The following is a 21,041-nucleotide window of genomic DNA, read 5'->3' on the forward strand; positions in this document are numbered from 1 at the left end:
CTCGGGAGAGCGGGAGGCCTGCAAAGAGCGGAGGGAGAGAGTCAGTCAGCAACGGCCGCTCCAGAACGATACGAGGACCCGTGTCGGAGGGAAACAACGGAACCGAGACGCCGACGGCCAATCCGATGCATACGGCAGCCGATTGGAAATGCTGACATTCGGCAAATGAGGCTCTTAAATAAGGTTGATCCCCTGCTAACTGGGCAAAGAGGCACCTTTTACCGTGGTGATTCTCCTTATTTAGCAGGGGGAGAGTAACTGGCCCTCTCCGTCCCCCAGCACAGCATCCTTCCAGTGACTGTCGCTGGTGTGTGTCTTAAGTTTCTTTTTAGATTGTGAGCCCTTTGGGGACAGGGAGCCCTCTTCTTTATTTATTATTTCTCTGTGTAAACCGCCCTGAGCCATTTTTGGAAGGACGGTATAGAAATCGGATCATTATTATTATTATTATTATTATTATTATTATTATTATTAACAACACGGGAACCCGGCGTCTTAAAAATAGGAGGAAAGGCCGTTTCAAAAGGAAAGAGACTCCGTCGAAGAGAGACGGTTGGCTCAAATTTGTATCGGAGGGACGGGCAAGCCCCGCCCCCCCCCGCCGCCGCCCCCCAATCAGGTTGGGTCAATCAATACTTGGCCCCAGAACAGCCCTGCTGGATCAGGCCAAGGAGGCTCATCTAGTCCAGCCTCCGGTTTCCCACAGTGGCCCGCCCGATGCCGCCGCTGGGGAGCCCACCGTCAGGAGAGGAGGGCAGGCCCCTTCCCCGGCGTCACTCCCCTGCGGCGGGCCTTCGGAGGCATGGCGTCTCTGAGCCCGAAGGTGGTCTGGAGCCATCAAAACTACTTGCCACAGACAAACCTGCCCTCCCTGCATTCATCTAAGCCCTGCTTGGAGCCATCCAAGCTGGTGGCCATCACCGCAGGGCAGGCCTCCAATTAATTTATGTGCTGTATGCAGCAGCGCTTCCTGTTCTTGGTCCTAGATTTCCTGGCGGTCCGCTTCACGGGACGACCCCCTGGTTCTAGTGTTGTGAGAGCAGCATCGGAAGCTGCCATCTACTGAGTCAGACCCTCGGTCTATCTAGCTCAGGATTGTCTTCACAGACTGGCAGCAGCGGCTTCTCCCAGGTGGCAGGCAGGAGTCTCTCTCCCAGCCGTATCTCGTTGGAGATGCTGCCAGGGAGGGAACTTGGGACCTTCAGCTCTTCCCAGAGTGGCCTCATTATCCCCTGAGGGGGAATCTCTTGCAGGGCTGACACTTCTAGTCTCTCTTTCACATGCAACCAGGGTGGACCCTGCTTAGCCGAGGCCTTCATAGGAACCTAGAAAGCTGTCAGCCCACAGGTCCATAGAGCTCAGGACTGCCAGCACTGACCGGCAGCAGCTCTCTGGGGTTTCAGGCAGGAGTCTATCCCAGCCGAGCGCAACCTCGAGATGCTGCCAGGGACTGAACCGGGCGCCTTCGGTATGCCTTCTGCATCTCGCTTCTGCCCCCCTCCCACCCGGCCTCCAGAGACACTGCTATTTGTCTCGAGGTACTGCCAAGAGCATCAGCTCAGTAATTAATTATTAATTAATTAAGCATGGGGGGGGAGGAGGCATTAACCACCTTTGCCGTCTCCCTAGATTGGGCGCAGGGGGGGGGGGGACGACACCCGATGGAAATACCTCTCGGTTGTCTGGGTGAGTCTCCCTCGCTCCCAGATCCTGGTCCGAGCGCTTCTGGTGCCTGAAGACCAGTTTCCAGAGCGGAGAGTTCAGGACCGCGGTCACTTGGGCAGGAGGCAACTCGATTTCGCTTCTTGCCTCTGGAGAAAGGAGAGCGGAGAAAACCCCCAAACCGGGACTCAGATTAGTAGAGCCGGGGCTTCGGAAGAGGTTCCATCTAACTTCTTCCCCATTAAAGGGATTTACAACCAGCAGCACGGATTGGGGAGGGGGGCAGTCCACCCACATAAAAGTTCTGCAATATAGAGACAAGCCCTTCTTCTAAAATGATGTGCCCTCTTCTCCTTAAGGTGGTCCTCTTGAGTTCTGGGGGGCAAAATGTATTCCCAATGCGAGGCAATTTAGACAGGATATGGATCTGTACGACTGGTGCCATATTGACCAGAACAGAGGGCGGCTCTGGATTTAAGATTACGCCTGATAGACGGGGCCATTAACTGAGCAAAGAGATATCTTCTAAAGGGGGGGGGGTTCTCTTGTATTGAGCAGGGGGGGAGCAACTGGCCCTATCCAACCCCAGCACGGCAGCCCTCCAGGGTGTGCTGCTCGTGTCCGCCTCATGTTTTGTTTTGTTTTGAGATTGTGGGCCCATTTTTATTTATTTGTTTTGCTACCACAAGGCCGCTGCAGTAGCAGTATCGTAGCCAATGAAGTTAAATCCAGGGCGATATACAGGTGAAACTTGGAAAATTAGAATATCGTGCAAAAGTCCATTAAATTCAGTCATGCAAATTAAAAGGTGGAACTGATCTATGAGACAGACGCATTACATGCAAAGCGAGATAAGTCCAGCCTTCATTGGTTATCATTGTGATGATCATGGCGTACAGCTCATGAGAACCCCAAATCCACCATCCCAGAAAATTAGAATATTACATGGAACCAAGAAGACAAGGATTGTAGAAGAGAACAATATCGGACCTCCGAAAAGTAGACAGTGTACTGTGCTTGACTGGCCAGCAAACTCGCCTGACCTGACCCCACAGAGAATCTATGGGGCATTGCCGAGAGAAGGATGAGAGACATGAGACCAAATAATGCAGAATTGCTGAAGGCCGCTAAGGAAGCATCCTGGTCTTCCATAACACCTCCTCAGTGCCACAGGCTGAGAGCATCCATGCCACGCCGCACGGAGGCAGTCATTGCTGCCAAAGGGGCCCAAACCAAGGACTGAATACATATGCATGCTTCTACTTTTCGGAGGTCCGATATTGTTCGATTCTTCAATCCTTGTCTTCTTGGGTCCATGTCATATTCTGATTTTCTGGGATTGTGGATTTGGGGTTCTCATGAGCTGTACGCCATGATCATCACAATTACGACAAATTAAGGTTTGACTTCTCTCGCTTTGCATGTAATGCGTCTGTCTCATAGATCAGTTTCACCTTTTAATTGGCATGACTGAAATTAATGGACTTTTGCACGATATTCTAATTTTCTGAGTTTCACCTGTATTTATTTCTATCTATGTAAACCACTTTGGGGGTTTTGGATGAAAAGCAGTAGATACATATCCATAGTAGTAGCAGTAGTACCACCGAGTTTTTTTATCCTCGGATCTGAAATTGCGGGAAGGGGCCTCTCCCTCAAGACTCCGGGGCTGAAAAGGGCTTCCTGTCAACCACCGGCGGCTGGACTAACAGGCCACCAAGGTAGCTCACACCCCACAGGCAATGTGTGTTCCCTGAAGCAGGCGCCCGGCCCCTCCGACCCAGCTCATCTGGAGACTCCCACCCTCAACCACTCTGCAACCCTTCCTCCACTTGGATGAAAAGGTTCCCGGCATCCCTCCTGCCGACCTGCCCTCCCGTCGGCCAGAGTGCAGAGTCTGTAGTGGCATCACACGGCACGAGCATCAGCTCCGCTTCTGGAACAGGGCTGGTACTACAACTCCCATCATCCCTGGAGTGGCTGGTGGCCCGAGATTCTAGGGGTGACAGGCCAACCTCGGCACAGAGGGCCTTTGAGGAACAGAGGAAGCTGCCATATACTGAGTCAGACCCTTTGTCCACCTAGCTGAGTATTGTCTTCACAGACTGGCAGCGGCTTCTCCAAGGTTGCAGGCAGGAGTCTCTCTCCCAGCCCTATCTCGTTGGAGATGCTGCCAGGGAGGGAACTGGGAACTTTCAGCTCTTCCCAGAGTGGCTCCATCCCCTTAAGGGGGAATCTCTTCCAGTGCTCACACTTCTAGTCTCCCTTTCATATGCAAGCCAGGGTGAACCCTGCTTAGCTAAGGGGACAAGACATGCTTGCGACCACAAGACCAGCTTTCCTCTTCTAAAAAGATCTCAAGTACAGAGCCAGGAAAGATCTTAGGGAATATAGGAAGCTGCCATATACTGAGTCAGACCCTTGGTCCACCTAGCTCCGTATTGGCTTCACAGACTGGCAGCGGCTTCTCCAAGGTTGCAGGCAGGAGTCTCTCTCTCCCAGTCCCATTTCGTTGGAGAGGCTGCCAGGGAGGGAACTGGGAACCTGCAGATGCTCTTCCCAGAGTGGCTCCATCATCCCCTTAAGGGGGAATCTCTTCCAGGGCTCACACTTCTGGTCTCCCATTCATATGCAACCAGGGCGGACCCTGCTTAGCTCAGGGGACCAGTCAGGCTTGCGACCACAAGACCAGCTCTCCTCTGGGTCCGTCCTGCGTCATCTAGGCAAGGACTGACCGGGCCCCATCCTGCACGGCCCCCTCGTTCCTCGCCGCCCCCCGAGACAGACGGACAGACGCCCCGGCCCCTTGGAGGCCCACTCACCCCGCAGGGACTTCAGCACCATGCTCTGGGAAGCCAGGCGCCCCATGAGCCGGGCCACCAGCAGCTGCAGGTCCAGGTCCCAGGAGACGTCCACGTCGGGCAGGCCGTAGGCCGTGACGGAGAACTTGTAGCCCCACTCATTATTGCTGCTGTCAGAGTGAAAGAGAAACTGCAGCCGTGGGCCAGCCTTAAAGGTCACTTTCTACAGAGCAACAAAACAGCCACGTTTTGGCCAAGGGTCACACACAGCACAAACACGCCCCAGGGGGCTACGCATGCCACCGCTGTGCCCACCCACCACCACCACCGTGGTCCCTCTAGCCCAGAACTGCCTACTCTGCGGTTCTCATTCGCAAAAAAAAAAAAAAAAGCTGCCTACTGAGTCAGGCGCTCGGTCCAGCTAGCTCAGAATCGTCTACACTGACTGGCAGCGGCTCTCTGAGGTTTCAGGCAGGGGTCTCTCTCCCGGGCCCTACCTGCAGATGCTGCCAGGGATTGAACCAGGGGGCCTTCTGTGTGCCAAGCAGACGCGCTAACACTGACCGACGGCCCCATCCCCTAGGAAGCTGCTGTCTACCAGGGCACTCGCCGAGTATTGTCTACTCTGACAGGCAGCAGCTCTCCAAGGTTGCAGGCGGGGGTGTTTGGCGGCCCTACCCGGAGATACCGGGGAATGAACTTGGGACGTGATGCATGCAAGCGTGCAGGTGCTCTTCTTCTATTATAATTATTATTTATTTATTTATTTATTTATTTTATTTATATATATATCGGCTTCTGAGCTACAGTCCCCCAAAGGGAAGAACTCTTACAGCACGCATGTGTAACCACCCATCCAAATGCAAACCCAGGCAGACCCTGCTTAGCAAGAAGAGGAGACAAGACCAGCTCTCCGGCAGAGGGGCTTTCCCCCAGCTCTGCTGCTGGGAATTTGAACCCAGGGCCGTCTGCATGCCAGGCCTGCAAGGCAGACCACGGAGCCAGGTAAACAAGAATATATGGAACTGCCTTCAACCAAGCCAGACCAGTGCTTAAGTCTACTCTGACAGGCAGCCTTCTCCCCGCCGGGCCTCGGGCAAGATATTTTCCCCCAAGTGCAGCTGCTAGAAATTCTACAAGTAGAGGCATCAGGGGCTGTGTCTGGAGGGCCCCCTAACTTTCAAGAAAAGTAGGCTAAGGGGTCACATTCCAGGAGCTGAGTGAAAAGCTGGGCTGTACACTCGGGCACTCAAAAAAACCGCCCTTGTGTGTTCAAAACCCCAGACCTGTGCCCCATGAGGACTAGAAGCCTGAAGCAGCCGAAAAGGCCGATTTCAGCCTTCAAATTTATTTTGTTCAAACAAGAGATGCAGGGACACGGGAAGCTGCCACATACTGAGTCCGACCACTGGTCTGCCTAGCTCAGTATTGTCTACACTGACCGGCAGCAGCTTCTCCCAGGTTGCCGGCCCGTTGGGGAGCCTTCGAGCAGGCAGCTGTCTGTTCTACCTCCCCGATCCACCACACACACCAGCACAAGAAGTTAAGATTGGTAGCTCCTTCCTAAGGCAGCTGTAAAGAAGCCCAGGAATTAGCCCCATGCTACGTTAAAAGGCTTTTCTGGTCATGCAGAGGGTCTCGCTCACCCGGGATTTGGAAGGCACTCACCTTGGGCCACTTGTCGGTGCCCACTTTGGTGTCGTAGCGCGTCTTTGCGCCTCGGGCATCGGTGAACTCCAGGTAGTCGTATCTGCGGAGACACATTGGTAGCGAATGGAAGAACAAGCTTGAAGTGATCCTTCTTTACTCGTATTTATACAGGGGGACCTCGCCATTTGCAGGGGTTCCATCCCACGGCACAACCGCCGATACGGAAGCCGCGAGTATCAAGTCGTTGAGCTAATGGCAAATTTGGGGTAAGGTTCTTGGTCGGGGGGGAAGCATCAACGAATCATCGAATTGGGGGTTAGGTTCTTGGTCGGGGGGGGAGCATCAACGAATCATCGAATTGGGGGTTAGGTTCTTGGTCGGGGGGGAGCATCAATGAATCATTGAATTTTGCGGGTGGGGGAGGAATTCCGGGGGAAGCTGCCTACTGTACTTAGCTGCTCCCCACCCCCCCGAGTTGCTCTCTGCCCTGAAATGCCTCCAAATCAGCAGAAAATTGCTGGGTTTTTTTTTTCTTTTTTAAAAAACAAAACAGGAGCCATTTTGAGGCTCCAGAACACAAAATGGCAGCCGGAAGTGACCGCCGCAGTCATTTCCTGCCTCTCCCAACCAGCGGATACGCAAAGTCAGCCGGTCCGTGTATGCCGAGGTCGGGTGTCTATTACCCGCCTGTGGATACACGAATCGGCAGATCACGAATCGGCGGAGGGCGAGGTTCGACCGTATACTGCCCTTCGTCCTAAGACCCCAGGGGGGTTAACAACAGAAAAACCATCCAGTAGACACACAAGAACAGAACAAATGGAGCTAAACGGTTTTAAGAGAGGCTCGTTTAAGGCTCATTAGCCAAACGCCTGGATAAAAAGAGCAGTCTTCCCTTGCCTCCTAAAGGCTGAAAGAGAGGGGGGCATGCGGGTCTCAGCTGAGAGCAAGTTCCACAGCCTGGGGGGCCACAACCGAGAAGGCCCTGTCCTGTGTGCTGGCCCACGGAGCAGAGCCCTCCCAGCCGATCGAGTCCGGTGGGTAGATCCCGTTGGGAGCAGGTGCAACCCAAGGGCCCAATCCACACAGGACTTGAATGTTCATTTCAAGCCCTAATTTCTTTGGTTTTTTTTTTTTTTAATGCTGTTCCCCAAGTTTGCTGCCCTAAAATCCAAAACATTCCAGGCACCCCAAGGAGAACCTATCTATTGGGATCAAGCCCCCAACCAAGTTTTGGAGGTGCCGTTCTACCGATTCTGCTCTCCTCTGCAATTAAGACAAACCCCACCACCCGACCCCGCACGATGGGCCAAGTTACCTCCTCTCCGTTTCACATCTTTCGTCAAATTCCACCTCGAAGTAGGTTGCCCCCGGGCAGAGGAAGGCGGTGACGTCGTGGCAATTGTTCTCATAGTTATGGGGAGACTCCATGGACCACGTGCGCAGGACCACAGGCTGCTCCTGCTGCCAGATCTCCATGTTCACCTGGCGCAAGGCAAGGACAGCGTCAAGGGAGAGCAGGGACAGGCCCACACGACAGCGAGAGGGTCCGGGGATGGAGCTGAAGAGCCAGGTTCACCTTCCCAGACCCTCCACATTCAACTAGCAGCAGGAATTAGATGGTGGGGACTGCCACGTCTGTCTACCGAGAAGCGTCCCGGAAGAACATCTTAATGTGCCGGGGAATCGATTCGGGGAATCGAATAAGAACTTAAGAAAAGCCCTGCTGGATCAAGCCAAGGCTCCCACAGGCTCACTTGGGAAGCCAAAAAGTGGGGGGGGGGACCCAGATACTGCTGTACAAATGGTGTGATGTGACCAGTATTTAGGGTCACATCACAGAGAGGAGAGCTGGTCTTGTGGTCGCAAGCATGACTGGTCCCCTTAGCTAAGCAGGGTCTGCCCTGGTTGCATCTGAATGGGAGACTAGAAGTGTGAGCACTGGAACAGATTCCCCCTTAAGGGGATGGAGCCACTCTGGGAAGAGCAACTAGGTTCCAAGTTCCCTCCCCGGCAGCATCTCCAAGAGAGGGCTGAGAAAGACTCCTGCCTGCAACCTGGGAGAAGCCGCTGCCAGTCTGGGTAGACAATACTGAGCTAGATAGACCAAGGGTCTGACTCAGTATATGGCAGCTTCCTCTGTTCCCATTAAAGCACTTACAAAAAAGATTTAGATCTATTATTGCACATTGTAATGCACTGCAACATGGATTAGTAGATTGAAAGGCGTTATATTATGATATATAGTGGTGGCACCTCACAATTCGTACAGCAGTATCTGGTTTTTAAATTTTTTGCTCTGTGTTTTAAGACCCTGCCCCCCTTTTTTGTTTGTTCAAGTTTGGGATGCCCACAAGCAGTGTTCCCTCACATGCGCACAGGCATGCGCACGTGCTTACACTCAATTTTTGAGGTCCACTCAGTTAAATTATGTCCAGCCAAAGACCAATTCAAGGTCTTCGGGTGTTTAGCAAAGGCCATAATTTTGGTCTTGCTATAATCGATTTCCAGAGCGTATTCATGGCAAAAATTAGCCAGAGAGCAAAGCACTCTACGGAGATCAACAGGAGTCCGAGATAAAATTACTGCATCATCTGCATAAAGCAGAATATTAACCCGTCTATTGGCCAATTTAGGTGGATGAAAAGATGGATTAGTGATAATATCCACAATGGGGTACTCAGTTAAATTTAGATCCTGCTCAGGTTGAATCAGGAAGGCCCCACTCTGGATGCACATGGTGCGCACACAGTGCCTGGATACTGCCTCCCAGAACAAAACTCATTCCGCACACAGATGGGGAAAAAATCAGAGAGAACACTGCCCACAAGCAGGGAAAAGAAGGCAACTGATATTCGGGGAATGCCTCGTCCTGATGGAAGTATATCGCTACCAAGGCTAGTACCAATCACAGCCCTATCCCTCCATGAATCTGTCTCACCCCCCTTTTCAAACCATCTGGATTGGTGACCATCGCCCCATCTGGTGGCTAATTCCACAGTTTAACAACACGCTGTGTCAACAAGTACTCCCTTTTGTCTGTCCTGAATCTCTCAACATTTAGCTTCAACGGAGGACCCCGGGTTTTAATCTTACGAGAGGGAAAGACCAACCTCTCCCTCCCTTCTTGATCCACACCGCGCGTAACTTGAAACACCTCTATCATGTTTCCCCCTTCCCTGCCTTCCTTTGAAGCTAAAAAGGTCCTTGCCTCACAGACAGCGGAGTCGTTCTGGCCCCCTGATCCTCTCGGATGCCCTTTTCGGCCCCTTTTCTGGCCCTACAATAGCCTCCTTAAGGTGCAGCGACCAGAACTGAGCGCAGGGTTCGAAATGCCATCGCACCACAGATCTGTAGGAGGGCATTCAAGTCTCCGATTCTGCTGCTGTTTTTTATGCCCGAACTGGGCGTCCACTCAAGGTCTTATTGATATAAACACTTTATCTTCCAACGAGCATCACAGCATTGCTGGAAGGAACAGCACTCTGACGATGAAGTCGATGAAGATGATTTTTAAAAAGAAAAATAAACATGCATTGGAAGCATCTACCCTCTTTTTTCCGTGTCTACCTTGTTCGGACTCTCTCCCCGCTCCATGGTCAAGTCATTCAGTAGTTTTATCAAAGTGCTGACATCCTGCAGGAGGGTACAGTGTGGGATGTCTAAAGTGCAGAAATCCTGCAGGAAGGTCATCTGTCGGGGGGCACACAAGAGGACCAGATTTTAAAACCAATAAATCAAATCAATTAAATCTTTAAAGAAATATTTAGACTGGGTTTTAAATCAAACGCATAAAACAAGAGCGAAGGACCCGATTTAGAAGGACCACAGATTTCAAGAGGACGTTTTGAAAATATCTTTACAAAGGAACAGATTTTAGACCCACAGAAAGAACGAAAGAGAGAGTACCCTCTCTACAGCCCGATCGGGTTACTCACCAGCTGGCGGGACACCATGGCGAGAACCGAATTGCTCAGTTTTTCCACCACCACCTTCCCACTGTGTTGGGACAGAAGCGACTCTAAAATAGTCCTGACGCTCAACAGGAACTGTTGCACGTCTGGATGGGGAAAGAACAGACAGAGGCCACTGAAATGAGAGTCAGGGGCAAACGGCTTAGTTTTCAGATTTCTTGGACAGCAGCAGCAGGTGACTCGGCTGCCATCACACCCTCACCGGGGCGGCAATCATTCGTTAACTGGCCAGATCAATGCCCCGAGATGGTGGAATGCGCCCCCTGCTGAGATACGATCCTCCTCATCTCTGGCAATTTATTCAAAACACCTGAAAACCCCTCTTTTCGCCCAGGCTTTCTCAGCTTTTTAAATTTTTTAGGTGTTGATCTCTGGTTTATTTTTAAGTCATTAAACTGTTTTAAGTTTTTGTATGTGTTTTTAACTTGTTGTATGCTATAGTTAACTGCCCGGAGACTAAAGTTTGGGGTGGTGTAAACATTTGATAAAAAAACAAACAAATAAAATTTCTCATCAACAAAAAAAGGGCATCCCCAATTAGTCAAGCGACACCGTGTTTTCTGTAGTAGAAGCATTCCTCCTTCATATTCACTACACCTTAGAAGAGGCATTCTTTCTGGAGAGGGAAGACCTCTTCCAAAATGGCCACCGGACCTCCTCTCCTCTTCCTGCACATCTATGGTTGCAAGCTTGCGGTAAGGACCTGTATCCAATATGCCCAGCATCTAGAACATGTTGGGGACCACCACCACCACTACTCTTCTAGCCACAAGCAAGCGTTTGCTGATTTAAACCTTTCGCTTCTTAAAGTAGGCAATGGCTCGGAGAATGACCCCAAGGGAGACGCCTCTGGCTTGTTCTGCCAGCCACTCACTCACTGGAGACTCACATTTGGTCAGGATTTCCGTGGCCTGGCTCCTGGGTGCTGCTTCGCCGCCCTTCAGTTGCAAGTAGCACCAAGAAAGGAGGCTGCCCTGGACGGACCAGAAGAGGGCCGAGAGCACGGAGCTGGTGTCCGGCTGGGCAAGCCCCAGCATCAGCAGCTCACACTGGAAGGGACAGAACACACCGGCAGCCATTAGATTGATGGTTGAAAGGCAAGCACAACAGATCACGGTTTGGAAAGAAAAAAAGAGTCACATGAAGGAAGTGACCTTCACTAGGTTTCATAGGAACAGAGGAAGCTGCCATATCCTGAGTCAGACCCTTGGTCCACCTAGCTCAGTATTGTCTTCACAGACTGGCAGCGGCTTCTCCCAGGTTGCAGGTAGGAGTCTCTCTCCCAGCCCTGTCTCGTTGGAGATGCCGCCAGGGAGGGAACTGGGAACCTTCAGCTCTTCCCAGAGTGGCGGCTTCATCCCCTGAGGGGGAATCTCTTCCAGTGCTCACACTAGTCTCCCATTCTTATGCAACCAGGAAAGACCCTGCTTAGCTAAGGGGACAAGGCATGTTTGCGACCACAAGACCAGCTCTCCTCTCCGAGGAGGTGGGGGGGGGGACTTTGGCAACCTATCTTCAACGGGAGGGCTGTTTCTCACTGGGCTGACGGCCTCTGCACAATACCGCCATTTCCCCCATGCTGGCAGGGCCTTTAAGGGACCCAGGGAGCCCCCTGCCCTGGGCAAAGCACAGTACTACACAAGGATGATGGTCCCCCTCTGCCTGGTGCCGGAGAGGAGAGCTGGTCTTGTGGTCGCAAGCAGGACTTGTCCCCTTAGCTAAGCAGGGACCACCCTGGTTGCATATGAAAGGGAGACTAGAAGTGTCAGCACTGGAAGAGATTCCCCCTCAGGGGATAATGGGGCCGCTCTGGGAAGAGCTGAAGGTTCCCCGTTCCCTCCCTGGCAGCATCTCCAACGAGAGAGGGCTGGGAGAGAGACTCCTGCCTGCCACCTGGGAGGAGCCGCTGCCAGTCTGTGAAGACAATACTGAGCTAGGTGGACCAAGGGTCTGACTCAGTATATGGCAGCTTCCTATGTGGGAGTTGGGGCTCACTTGTATCCGGACATCTCCTCCTTCCCCGCCGTGAATCAAGACCCAGCAGACATGCCTACCTCTCTTGACGCCACCAGCTGAAGCGTCTCCATCACCGACAGCACCTGAGCAGTGTCCAGGCTCGCAGAAGACCCTTTTTCCGGCAGCAGCAGAAGCCCGCCCGGATCCTGATCGCTGCCCAAAGGAAGAACATTTCCACAGTGCGTCAACTCCTGGCTGCCCTGACATCTCCCAACCCAACGGTGACACAGGGCCCATCCATCCCAAGCGACAGCCCGGGTCGCGCAGTGGTTAGTGTTGACCAGCCAGACCCGAGTTCAAATCACACTCACTGGGTGACGACTCTGGGCCAGGCACTGCTCTCTCAGTCTAAGCGACCTCACAGAGCGGTTGTGAGGAGAAACAGAACACACACACACACACACACACACACACACACACACACCACAATAGCTCAGTTTAAAAACTGATCAAGCTTTAGGGAGGACAGGCGCACTGTGGCCTGTGGGTCTCCCTCCTGGGAGCAAGAGTGGGAGACAAAAATGTCCACATGATCCATCAAGTAAGTACGTGTCCTATTATTCCAGGGATTCTCAAACTTGGGTCCTCAGGTGTTATTGGACTTCAGCTCCCATAATCCCCAGCCTCAGTAGCAGGGTGGATTTGATTTAAATCACGATTTAAATCACTAGCAGGGTGGATAAATTTTTTTAAAAAAATCTAATTTAAATAAAAAAAAATCAGATTTAAATAAAAAAAATCCGATTTAAATCAAAAAAATCCGATTGTTTTGATTTAAATCGGATTTTTTTTTATTTTTAGCCACCCTGCTAGTGATTTAAATCGTGATTTAAATCAGTTTGATTTAAATCAAATCCACCCTGCTCAGTGGCCTTTGCTTGAGGATTATGGGAGTGGAAGTCCAATAACACCTGAGGACCCAAGTATGAGAATCACTGTATTATTCAGTATTTCAACGTGGATCCAGCTGTGCGCTCCAGAGTCCTTTCTGCTTTTGCCACAGTCCTTTCTAAACTTATCGCGCTCGGATCCTGCCTCTCCGGCCCTTAGGCCTAGTCGGACCCCATGGCGAAGAGATATACCATCCCGATTTCTCTGGCCTGAAGCAACAGGCGTGGTGGGCGATTCTGCCACCAACCAGCTCTGCACTCGCCCCCCACGGACACCAGAGGCAACGGCTCACCTGAAGTACGTGCAGAGGGACTTGAACGCCAGGTGGACGGACGGCTTGTGCTCCTGCTCGGTGATGTTTTTCTGGGGAGAAGAAGAGGGGAGACTCTGAATCCACCCCCCCACACACACACACGCATCGCCCAATTTTAGGAGCGTGGATGCAAAGGGAGCTCTGACGTGGCACAGCAAGGCTCCCTCTCGGACGGTCCCCGTTTCGGACCGCAGCCGAAGCGGATGCCTCCGGGAAGCCCACCGGCAGGAGAGGAGGGCCGCTTCTGTTGAGGCCCCCACGCCTCGCAACCGGGATTGAACATGGAGGCTCCGTTTCATTACCGCAACAGAAGAACAGCCCGGCTAGGTCGGGCCCAAGGCGTATCTAGTTCTAGTCCAGCCTCCCGTATCCCACAGAGGCCCACCAGATGCCGCTGAGAAGCCCCCAGGCAAGAGGTCTGTGCATGCCCCTCTCTTCTTCTGCTGCTGTTGCTCCCCTGCAACTGGGATTGAGAGGCATCCTGCCTCTGAGGCTGGTGGTGGCCTTATAGCCACCAGACTAGTAGCCCATAGACCCGTCCTCCCTGAATTTCTCCAAGCCCCTTTTAAAGCTCGTGGCCATCTCCACATCCTGTCTCCCGCCGTGGCCTCGGGGAAGCCCACAAGCAGGAGGTGAAGGCAGGCCCCCTCTCTCGCTGTTGGTCCCCTGCAACTGGGATTCGGAGGCATCCCGCCTGTGAACCGGGAGAGAGTCTATAGCCGTCAGGACGAGTAGCCACTCACAGACCCCACCCTCCCGGGATTTGTCCATCCTCTGGCAGGGGATTTCATGGATTAATTCTGCGCTGCGTGGGGGGGAAACGCTTCCTTCGGCTCGCCCGAAAGCGAATGGCCGTCGAATCGGCCCGATTCGGACGCCCGGAAGGCTTTAGAAGCCTAGCGCGTTTCCCGCGGGAGATTCGGCTTCGGAGCGGCTTGCCCCCTAGCTGGCCGACACACAGCCGAGAGGGCTCCGGTTTCATTCCCGGGGGTGCAACATACCAGCATGGCAAAGAGCTGCTGCCTCCTGGCTCGACCGTTGGGAAAGAAGATGGCTCCTCCGCTGAGCAGCGTGTTGTGGATCTCCTGCTTCAAGGTCTTCAACAGCGTGGACTCGCTGTCACTTCTATCGACAACTGCGCATTTTTTTTAAAAAAAGGGAATTTGCATGAAGGAACACAGAAGCATCTAAGCGCCACCTCCTGTTTTCACATTTTGAGCTTCTTCTGCAGAGGCCAATCATATTTCTGTAGAATATTTTCGAATTCCCCAATTCAAAGCGCCCACGCCAGCTCACCACCCCCCAGATCACAGAGAACATAAATAATAATAATAATAATAATTATTATTATTATTATTATTATTATTATTATTATTATTAATTCAATTTCTATACCACCCTTCCAAAAATGGCTCAGGAAAATAACAAACAAACAAGATGGCTCCCTGTCCCCAAAGGGCTCACAATCGAAAAAGAAACATAAGACAGACACCAGCAACAGTCACTGGAAGTACTGTGTTGGGGCTGGATAGGGCCAGTTGCTCTCCCCGCTGCTAAATAAAGAGAATCACCACGGTAAAAGGTGCCTCTTTGCCCAGTTAGCAGGGCATTTAAATATGAAGATAAAATGATATTTAGCATTTATGCAGCCCTTGAGATCTATTTTGATGCAGTCTTGACAAACAAACACTGTAAGGTTGTGAAATCCCGATGGAGGGTCCCCCATTTAAGAAACACCCGATTTAGGGTAGTGAAACCCACAAGAGATTGCGAGGAGCTCCAAGACGACCTCGGCAAACTGGGGGGAGTGGGTGACAAAATGGCCAACGCAGTTCAGTGCAAGCAAGTCTAAAGTGATGCATATGCGGGCAAGAAACCCCAACTTCACATATACACTGATAGGATCTGAGCTGAAGGTGGCTGACCAGGAGAGGGATCTTGGGGTCGGGGTGGACAGCTCGTTGGAAGTGTCGACTCCATGAGTGGCAGCTACGAAAAAGGCCAGTTCCATGCTAGGGATCATGAGGAAAGGGACTGAAAATAAAAATGTTGCCACGATAATGCCCCTTGTACAAATAAATCTATGTTGCGGCCACATCTGGAGGGCTGCGTAGAGTTTTGGTCACCAAATCTCAAGGAAGATATTGTAGAACTGCACCAAGTGCAGAAGAGGGCAGCCCAGAGGATCAGGGGTCTGGAGCACCTTCCTGATGAGGCCAGGCGACAGATTCAGGGGCTCTTTATTTGGGAAAAGAGGCAACTACGGGAGGCAAGATTGAGGTGTATAAAATGATGCACGGAGAGGGCGGTCAGAGAAATTTCTCACCCTCTCTCCCAACACCAGGACCAGGCCTCCTCCCATGAAACTGGAGGTCGAGAAATATAACAAGAGGAAGTTTCCATACACTGCATCATTAATCTATGGAACTCCCTGCCACAGGATGCGGTGATGGCCACCAGCTCGGATGGCTTCAAGAGGGGCTTAGACAGATTGATGGAGGACAATCTATCAATGGCTACGAGTCTGGTGGCTGTGGGCCACCTCCAGCCTCAGAGGCAAGATGCCGCTCAACACCAGCTGCAGGGGAGCCACGGCAGGAAAGAGGGCCGGCCCTCACCTCGGGCCTGTGGGCTTCCCAAAGGGCCACTGTGGGGAACAGGATGCTGGACTAAATGGGCCTCCTTGGGCCTGATCCAGCTGGGCTGTTCTTATGATCTTAAGGCACAGGTTCCCAAGCTCACTCCTGACCCCATCCCAATGCTGTTGGACTACAAACCCCCATCATCCCCTCTCACGGTGACTGGGGATGATGGGAGTTGTAGTCCAATGGCTGGTGACCCAAGGTCGGGCACGCAGGCTGCAAAGTTAAGTGCTATCGTGAACTGCCCAGGGACTTTTTTGTATGGGGCAGTACAGGTGAAACTCGGAAAATTAGAATATCGTGCAAAAGTCCATTAATTTCAGTCATGCAAATTAAAATGTGAAACTGATCTATGAGACAGACGCATTACATGCAAAGCGAGATCAGTCAAGCCTTAATTTGTTATAATTGTGATGATCATGGCGTACAGCTCATGAGAACCCCAAATCCCAGAAAGTGAGAATATTACATGGAACCAAGAAGACAAGGATGGTAGAAGAGAACAATATCGGACCTCCGAAAAGTAGAAGCATGCATATGTAGTCAGTCCTTGATTGGGGCCCCTTTGGCAGCAATGACTGCCTCCATGCGGCGTGGCATGGATGCTCTCAGCCTGTGGCACTGAGGAGGTGTTATGGAAGACCAGGATGCTTCCTTAGCGGCCTTCAGCTCTTCTGCATTGTTTGGTCTCATGTCTCTCATCCTTCTCTCGGCAATGCCACATAGATTCTCTATGGGGTCAGGTCAGGCGAGTTTGCTGGCCAATCAAGCACAGTACACTGTATACTTTTCGGAGGTCCGATATTGTTCTATTCTACAATCCTCATCTTCTTGGTTCCATGCAATATTCTCATTTTCTGGGATTGTGGATTTGGGGTTCTCATGAGCTGTACGCCATGATCATCACAATGATAACACACTAAGGCTGGACTGATCTCGCTTTGCATGTAATGTGTCTGTCTCATAGATCAGTTTCACCTTTTAATTTGCATGACTGAAATTAATGGACTTTTGCACGATAGTCTAATTTTCCGAGTTTCACCTGTATATACATGTACTAAATAAATAAATATTGCCCTATTGCAACCCAGAGGAGGGGACTGGGGAGTTGAGCGGGGCTGGCGGGGGGGGGGGCAAAGAAAGGTTGCATCCGGGCAGGCCAGTGGGAGACAATCCAGGGGGAAGGGAGATGATGAAGGGAAGCGGGGGCGCCCAACGTCACCTTCGAAGAGATGCTTGCAGAGCTCCTCGGCCGCCTCCGCGTTCTCAGGCCTTTGGCTCGGCGCTGCCTCCGGAGGCTGGCTGGTTTTGTCATCCGCAGCCAGCGTGGAGAAGCAACTCTGGAGCAGGCGCAGGATCATGGTCTGGGCGTCGATGCACTCCTCCCGGGGGCTGCGGGGAGAAGCCACAGAGCGGCTGCGATCACCAACGGTGTGTCGCAGCATCGCCAACGCCCACTGAAGAGACGGGGTTTCCAGAGAACGGGGAAGGCCGGAAGGCTCGTACGGATTCCTGGGAAGCCGACTGGCGTCCTCCCGACCCTCCCGCTGGGTGGGCAGGGGACGGATTGGGGCCGTCGCATCGGCTTGGCAGGCAGAAGGTTCAAATCTCCAGGTAGGGGCTGGGAGAGAAACCTTGGAGAAGCCGCTGCCAGTCAGTGTGGACAATACTGGGCTCGTTCGAACAAAGGTCTGACTCAGTTGGCAACAGCTTCCAAAGGGATGGGGCCATAACTCCCTGGCAGAGCTTCTGCTTCACATGCTGAAGGTCCCAGGTTGACTCCCTGGCAGCGTCTTCCAGTAGGGCAGGGAGAAAAAATCCTGCCCGAGACCTGGGAGACGCCGCTGCCAGTCTGTGAAGACAATACTGAGCTAGATAGACCAAGGGCCTGACTCAGTATATGGCAGTTTCCTATATTCCCTAAGATCTTTCCTGGCTCTGTACTTGAGATCTTTTTAGGAGAGGAAAGTTTGGTCTTGTGGTCGCAAGCATGCCTTGTCCACTTAGCTAAGCAGGGTCTGCCTTGGTTTGCATTTGGATGGGAGACTAGAAGTGTCAGTACTGGAAGAGATTCCCCTCAGGGAATGGAGCCGCTCTGAGAAGAGCATCGAGGTTCCCAGTTCCCTCCCTGGCAGCATCTCCAACGAGAGAGGGCTGGGAGAGAGACTCCTGCCTGCAACCTGGGAGAAGCCGCTGCCAGTCTGTGAAGACAAGACTGAGCTAGGTGGACCCAGGGTCCATCAGCTCAGGAGGCAGCAGCTTTCCTATGCCCTACTGGCTGCACAACTCTGGCCACGGTCCTGAGCGGCAGGCCCCAAGCCCCTCGGCTTGCTCGTCCCCCGCTCAGAATCGCCACCCAGAGGATTCGAGGGGAGCCAGCTTGGGAGCAGAAAGGGGACCTACCTTTGGTGTAGTTTGCTGTAGAAGTTCCAGAACAGCTTTAAATCGAGGCCCGAGAAGTCCAGATACGCCTTGTACCGTAGCCCACTCTCTTTCTTCTGGACCTACAAAAGCAAAGGGTTCTCAGGGGGAGGGTTGCAAGGCTGTTCCACACAAGCGGCTTCTGAGGGACGGGACCTCCCCGTTCCTCGGCTAATCTTCAAGAGGGGGGCTGGCCCAAACTGGATCTCACGCTAGGGGTCCAATTGGCTGACATGCTAGCCTTCGTCGTCTTAATGGGATACGACAGCTCATGAGGGCATTTCGCAACTTCTGTTTCAGGGCATCCTTGACCCGAGTGGACTTGCTAGTAAAAGCACCCTGTCAACGACAGGAAGACCTCGTTAACTGCCGACTCGCCACCCGCGGTTTCACGTCTCCGCGGGCAGATAATGGACACCCAAACTCAGTATGCGCAGAAAAAAATGGCCAAAAAAAAAAAAGGGTTGAACTCACATGTCTGTGGGTCGGGGGAGGCAGGAAATGACCTTGGAGATCATTCGCGGCCGCCATTTTGAGTCGGGAGCCATTTTATAGCCCTTTTATTAAAAAAAATAGGGGGGACACATGATTTTCGGCAAGTTGTTTTACTCGTGGGGAGCATCCTTCGACTCCTGAAGGACGGTAGGACACTATATTTGATTTTCGACAAGTTTTTTTTACTCGTGGGAAGCATCCTGCAACTCCTGAAGGGTAGTAGAGCACGGCAGGACACTATATTTGGCCTGTCTGGGGGGTGATTTGGGGCACTGTAGGAACCTAACCCCCCAATTTACACTGACTTGAATGCCCCATGATTCAGGGATTGGAGCAGCGGTACTCACCGTGAAGGCTTCTTCTGGCTGCTGTTGTAGAGGAGAACTCCCGGGGGTTATTATCATCCCATGCTCGCTCCAGGGCAGGACGTCTGCTAATCAGAAAGCTATAAAAGGAGCCGGATGGTCACCCCACCCAGTTCTTGTAGTCAGCCAAGCTTCGAACGGAAGGAAACATCAACAACACACATATAGGAGTAGAAAAAGGTAAGCAAACGGTAAACAGGCAATAAAAACAGGTAAAAAACATCAGGAAGATAGAGAACGGCTCCCCCCGCCGAAGGAGTCTGGGACCGCATAGGGAGGGTCGAGTTGTCCTCTACAACAGCAGCCAGAAGAAGCCTTCACGGTGAGTACCGATGCTCCATTCTTGGCTGCTGTGTAAGGACAACGCCCTGGGGACATACCACAGCCGGGTGACCCAGGATGGGGGTCCCAGACTACTGAGGGGGAAGGACGTGTTGCAGGACCCTTCTGCCCAAGGCAGCCTGAGCAGAGTGTATGGTGTCCATCTTGTAGTGTCTGGTGAAGGTGGACGGGGACGCCCACGTGGCCGCTCTGCAGATCTCCTCCCACGGGGCATTGGCGGAGAACGGTGCCGAAGTGGAGGCCGCTCTACGCCAAAGAAATGCAGGCTCTGATCCACCGACCGATGACTGCTGAGGAGGCCTTTTGGCCCATGGATGCTGGTAGGAAGGAAACGGATAAGGAGTCCGTCGTCCTGAAGGAGGCGGTTCTTTTAAGGTAGGTCTTCAAGCAGCAGCGAATGTCCAAGCTTATGCCACTCCTTTTCCCTGGGGTGAGCAGGCTTGGGACAGAAGGAGGGCAGGACCAAGTTTGGAGACCTGTGAAAAATGGACACCGCCTTGGGCAAAACCGAAGGGTCCGGGATCAAGGTCACTGAATCCGCGGAAAATATACAGAAGTTGGGACTGGAGGATAGCGTGGCTAATTCTGAGATCCTCCTGGCCGAGGTAACGGCCACCAGGAAGGCCAACTTCAGGGAGAGGATGCGTAACGAGATGGACTTGATGGGGTCGAATGGAGGCTTATGGAGATCCCATGTAGGGAACCTGTGCACGACAGGGGGAGAGGTCAGCGATGCTCCACGAAGGAAACGCTTTAAGTGGGCGTGAGACAAGAGTGGCTTGCCCTTGAATGGGAGTAGGAGAGGAGCCCAGGCCACAGCGTGTCGCTTGATGGTATTGGCCTTAAGGCCCTTGTCAAGGCCGTCCTGCAGGAATTGCAGCAGTTCCAGTACGGAACACGCCCTCGGGGCCAGGTGCTCATTTCTGCACCATTTGAGGAAAACTCTCCAAGTGCACTGGTATAGGCGGTGAGTGGAAGAGCGCCTGGAGACCATCAGGGTGTCCAGAACGCTCTGGGAGTAGCCAAAGCCCTTTAGCAGTTCCCGTTCAAGTGCCAAGCAGCAAGCTGGAACCAGGCAGGATCCGGATGAAGTACTGGGCCTTGCAAGAGAAGGTCCACGGAGACCAGAAGAAACACTGGAGGGCCGGTTGCAAGGTTCAGGATCTCTGGGAACCACGGCCTGGGGGCCAATGGGGAGCCACTAGAATCACTCTGGCCCTCAGGAGCCGGATGCGCCTGAGGAGTCTGCATAGGAGCGGCACTGACGGAAAGAAGGGTCCTTGGCCAGGGAGCCGTCATGGCGTCTGTCTGTCTTCCGCCTGCGGACACTGGAACCGACTGAAGAACCGTGGCAGCTGAGTGTTGCTGGGAGTGGCAAACAGGTCAACTTGAGGGGCTCCCAGCCTTTCCAATTCCCAGACAGGAATTGGAAAGCTCCGTGGCTCAGAACCCACTCGGCTGGGTGAATG

The 21,041-nt window shown here is 52.6% G+C and overlaps 1 protein-coding gene across 2 annotated transcripts in view; it reads right to left on the reverse strand.

Annotated features, from left to right (window-relative positions):
- ZZEF1 (zinc finger ZZ-type and EF-hand domain containing 1) overlaps nt 1–21,041 on the reverse strand; it is a 103,996-nt gene that overhangs the window by 45,058 nt on the left and 37,897 nt on the right. For both annotated transcript variants that reach the window (XM_053274809.1, XM_053274808.1), the window contains exons 14-26: nt 18,353–18,453; nt 17,172–17,341; nt 14,309–14,442; nt 13,287–13,357; nt 12,142–12,256; nt 10,977–11,136; nt 10,052–10,173; nt 9,684–9,806; nt 7,432–7,598; nt 6,132–6,213; nt 4,485–4,686; nt 1,672–1,811; nt 1–18 (exon numbers count right to left, since the gene is read on the reverse strand). The exon at nt 1–18 is cut by the window's left edge and continues 226 nt beyond it. In XM_053274809.1, the coding sequence (XP_053130784.1) occupies nt 1–18; nt 1,672–1,811; nt 4,485–4,686; nt 6,132–6,213; nt 7,432–7,598; nt 9,684–9,806; nt 10,052–10,173; nt 10,977–11,136; nt 12,142–12,256; nt 13,287–13,357; nt 14,309–14,442; nt 17,172–17,341; nt 18,353–18,453 (1,605 nt within the window). The remainder of the gene's footprint in view (nt 19–1,671; nt 1,812–4,484; nt 4,687–6,131; nt 6,214–7,431; nt 7,599–9,683; nt 9,807–10,051; nt 10,174–10,976; nt 11,137–12,141; nt 12,257–13,286; nt 13,358–14,308; nt 14,443–17,171; nt 17,342–18,352; nt 18,454–21,041) is intronic.

The sequence above is a fragment of the Hemicordylus capensis genome, chromosome 12 (assembly GCF_027244095.1).
Source record: "Hemicordylus capensis ecotype Gifberg chromosome 12, rHemCap1.1.pri, whole genome shotgun sequence".
NCBI lineage: Eukaryota > Metazoa > Chordata > Lepidosauria > Squamata > Cordylidae > Hemicordylus > Hemicordylus capensis.